The sequence below is a fragment of the Mastigoproctus giganteus genome, chromosome 1, assembly GCF_048544385.1.
Source record: "Mastigoproctus giganteus isolate SK-2022 chromosome 1, ASM4854438v1, whole genome shotgun sequence".
Lineage (NCBI taxonomy): Eukaryota > Metazoa > Arthropoda > Arachnida > Uropygi > Thelyphonidae > Mastigoproctus > Mastigoproctus giganteus.
The window spans coordinates 187,572,046-187,575,409 of NC_143575.1; the positions used below are offsets into that span (position 1 = coordinate 187,572,046).

Consider the following 3,364-nt stretch of genomic DNA (forward strand, 5'->3'; position numbering starts at 1 on the left):
ATCAGATAAACTCTTATTATGAAAGAAAATTTGTTATCGACAGAAGGCAGTCTAACAGAAATAACTGTGTTTGCACTGTACATTTATTAAATAAGTTACTGTAAGGCGGTAAGAGAAAGAAATCGAAAATTTTCAATATTCATAAATAATTTGGTTACTAGTTCACATCGCTACACGTTCTAGCTGAATCTTAAAACTTAAATATTAGCGGGTCTTGATCACACAAGTTGTCTGTCCAACATGCCTTTAAACTTTCGTGATCCCAATTTTTTTACCCTTTTCATTTCCGTTCTTGTCCCCATAAATTTGTATCTTATTTCTTTCCACTCGTTAAAGCCAAAAGACGGTATTTTCCTCCTGCTTATATTCCACCGATTCCATTCTGTCCGATGCCAGGGAAAGGAGCGGCTAAATGCCAATCGTGACCACCTTTCAAAGTCTACAACAAACAATTTTGAAACCCATCAAAACGCTTCCACTGATGTCCGATGAGATAGAAGCCTCGTTAACAGTTGACCAATTGCATTATTCGTCACACTTATCGTCGAGCCTTGTGAGGCGTGGCTTGAAAAATAAGAAGTTACATCGGATTGGTTGAAAATAATGAACAACTTCCCACCAGTATTTTGTGCTCAGTTCAAGTGGTGTTAGTGAAAGGGAAGCTTGACTGAGTTCGTGGCTTAAAACTGCAGCCAGTTCTACAATAACTTGGATTTCACAGTTTCTTGCGAACCTGTAAACTTGTTTTCATTTAGTGCTGACTAATGTCACCAAGTGGCATTAGCATGAGTACACATTTGGTGAAGCAGTGCATGAAAAGGTCATTCAAGTGTTTCTCGTTCCAGTGAGCCATCAGTACAGCGTCTCGCCAGCCTGTCGCCCATCGGCCTCGGCACCGCTTCGCTAATTGACCGCTCGTTGCCCCCTATTTGGTTTTACGATTGCTTTCGTTAACGAGTGTAATCGAGGATATGGAAAAAGTATTTGCTCGGACCTTTCATTTGAACCTTCCGCTGTTCGCAACAGCTGGTGTGTGGATGACATCTACTTACTGTAATTCTAGAACACTATTCAGGTACGTTTTATTAATTCTTTTACTGGGTTCGTTCAGCGGGATATTCCGACCTGTTGGAGGCACAGAGGTCATGCGAACGTGTGAACCCATACGCATCGATATGTGCAAGAATCTGGGCTATAACGTGACGGGGATGCCAAACCTCGTCGGTCACGAACTTCAGCAAGATGCCCAGTTACAACTGCAGACTTTTGCTCCGCTGGTTCAATACGGATGTTCTTCTCGACTTCGCTTCTTTCTTTGCTCTGTATACGTTCCTATGTGCACTGAAAAGGTGCCACAGCCCATCGGTCCTTGTAGACGCTTGTGTGAAGACGCCAAAGCTCGTTGTGAACCAGTGTTATTAGAATTTGGTTTCCCCTGGCCTCTTGCTTTAAATTGTTCACAGTTCCCGCCAGAGAACAACGATAAGCATATGTGCATGGAGGGCCCCGAACTTGGAGAACACGAAAGAAGCCGTCCTCGTACATTTGGCCGCGATCGCCGGCCATCACGACCAGTTCATCGTACATCAGTAGTTAACAGCGGCCGCCCGGGAATACAACACGTAAAACTGCGCGGTCAGCATTATGGTCTCTGCCAAGATTTGAAATTTTCTGATCATTATTATTACATTAACAGGACTGCGCGCTGTGCTCCGCTCTGTACATCGGATATCCTCTTCACAAAGGAGAATAAGGACTTTGCCGAAATCTGGGTTGCTGTTTGGGGCGGACTGTGTTTCATCTCCACTTTGTTCACTGTGCTGACCTTCCTTGCTGATGTATCGAGATTCAGTTTTCCGGAGCGGGCCATCGTGTTTCTCAGCATTAACTACAATTCATACAGCATTGCGTATTTTATTAGACTCATCGCTGGTCGTAATGAAGTTGCATGTCATATGGATAGCCAGTACGATGTACCAATGTTGATTCAAGAAGGCCTAGACAACATTAATTGTACTATCGTTTTCATGTTACTTTACTTTTTTGGAATGGCTAGTGCTGCTTGGTGGGTGGTCCTGACTGTCACTTGGTTCCTGACAGTAGGACTGAGATGGACTCAGGAAGCCATTGAACAGCGCAGCACTTACTTTCACTTGGCAGCTTGGATCATCCCCTCTACAAAAACGATAGCAATTTTAGTTCTTCGTGCGGTAGATGCTGATGAATTAACCGGAATGTGCTATGTTGGAAATCAAAATCCACAGACCCTTATGCAGTTCGTTTTGATACCTTCGTTTTCCTATCTTTTGGTTGGGTCCATGTTCTTGGTAGCTGGCTCTACTGCCATTGTCAGGTCAAAGAATCATCGACCACAACAACAACGTAAAGTAAAGGTGGAGATAATGATAGTACGTGTAGGCATCTTCGCTTCACTCTACATAATTCCCGCCACGTGTGTAGTGGCGGCTCACTTTTATGAGTACTCTTTGCGCGCAGAATGGCTTCTAGTCAGCTCTGCTTCCCAACCAAACGTGGAGATCTTCACATTAAAGATTTTTATGTCTTTGGTTGTGGGAATTACCACTGGACTGTGGATCTGGTCTAGCAAGACGCCATTGACTTCATGGCGAAAAGTAAGTAAACGATTTTCGACCCGGAAACAACCGGTCCCGCCTTATCTGAAGGCCGTACCACGTACATATATTCTTTCCATGGATAAATCAAAAAAATTGCGAGTGGTGGGGGGAAGTGAGACAGCTGTGTGAATATGTTATCCTAATAAAGAAAAAAACAAAAACGCTCTGACAAGAACCAAAAGTGAAACTGTTCGATGTACTTGTCGTTCTCAAATATATTGGCGCACCTAAGCCAATAAACAGCTGCCATAAACTTTTCTTTGGTGATAAAACGGAAAAGATGTTTTCGCACATTGTACATATGTAAATAGAGTTTGTATATATTAATTAATTTGTCGCTTTTCAGGTAGTTTTATTTAATTGTATGTGAAAAAAATAAACTTGGTAGTGCTGTATTCAAAAACTGTAACAGTTTCTATAATTACCTCTGTGGTTAAAAAAATATCGGTTGAATTAGAATAAAATGACTTTTTGCAATTAAGTAGACCTATGCGATTTAAACGTGAAATAGATTTCAGAAGTGGACATGTTTAAAATAGCATAATTGCAATTATGAAACTGTTTATAATTAACTTCATAATTATTTTTAATTTTATTTTTTAATTAACCTCTACAATTATGTTGAATTAATGTGCTGAGTATTGGAGGTATTAAAATCGTATCATTGCAACTTCTTATGTTTGTTTTTTAGCTTATATATATATACTTAATTTTTTTTCTCGAAACTT

The 3,364-nt window shown here is 40.8% G+C and overlaps 1 protein-coding gene across 1 annotated transcript; it reads left to right on the plus strand.

The window, feature by feature from the left end:
* Positions 1-683: 683 nt before the first annotated feature.
* On the plus strand, positions 684-2,878 carry LOC150091375 (frizzled-4-like). The gene has a single exon (XM_090383558.1). It carries the CDS (start codon positions 972-974, stop codon positions 2,763-2,765), a length of 1,794 nt encoding a protein of 597 aa, XP_090239684.1. The 5' UTR covers positions 684-971; the 3' UTR covers positions 2,766-2,878.
* The last annotated feature ends 486 nt before the right edge of the window (positions 2,879-3,364 follow it).

What these genes read in the sequence shown, in the direction of transcription:
- LOC150091375 (XM_090383558.1), top strand. Translation starts at nt 972, where the DNA reads ATGGAAAAAGTATTTGCTCGGACCTTTCATTTGAACCTTCCGCTGTTC.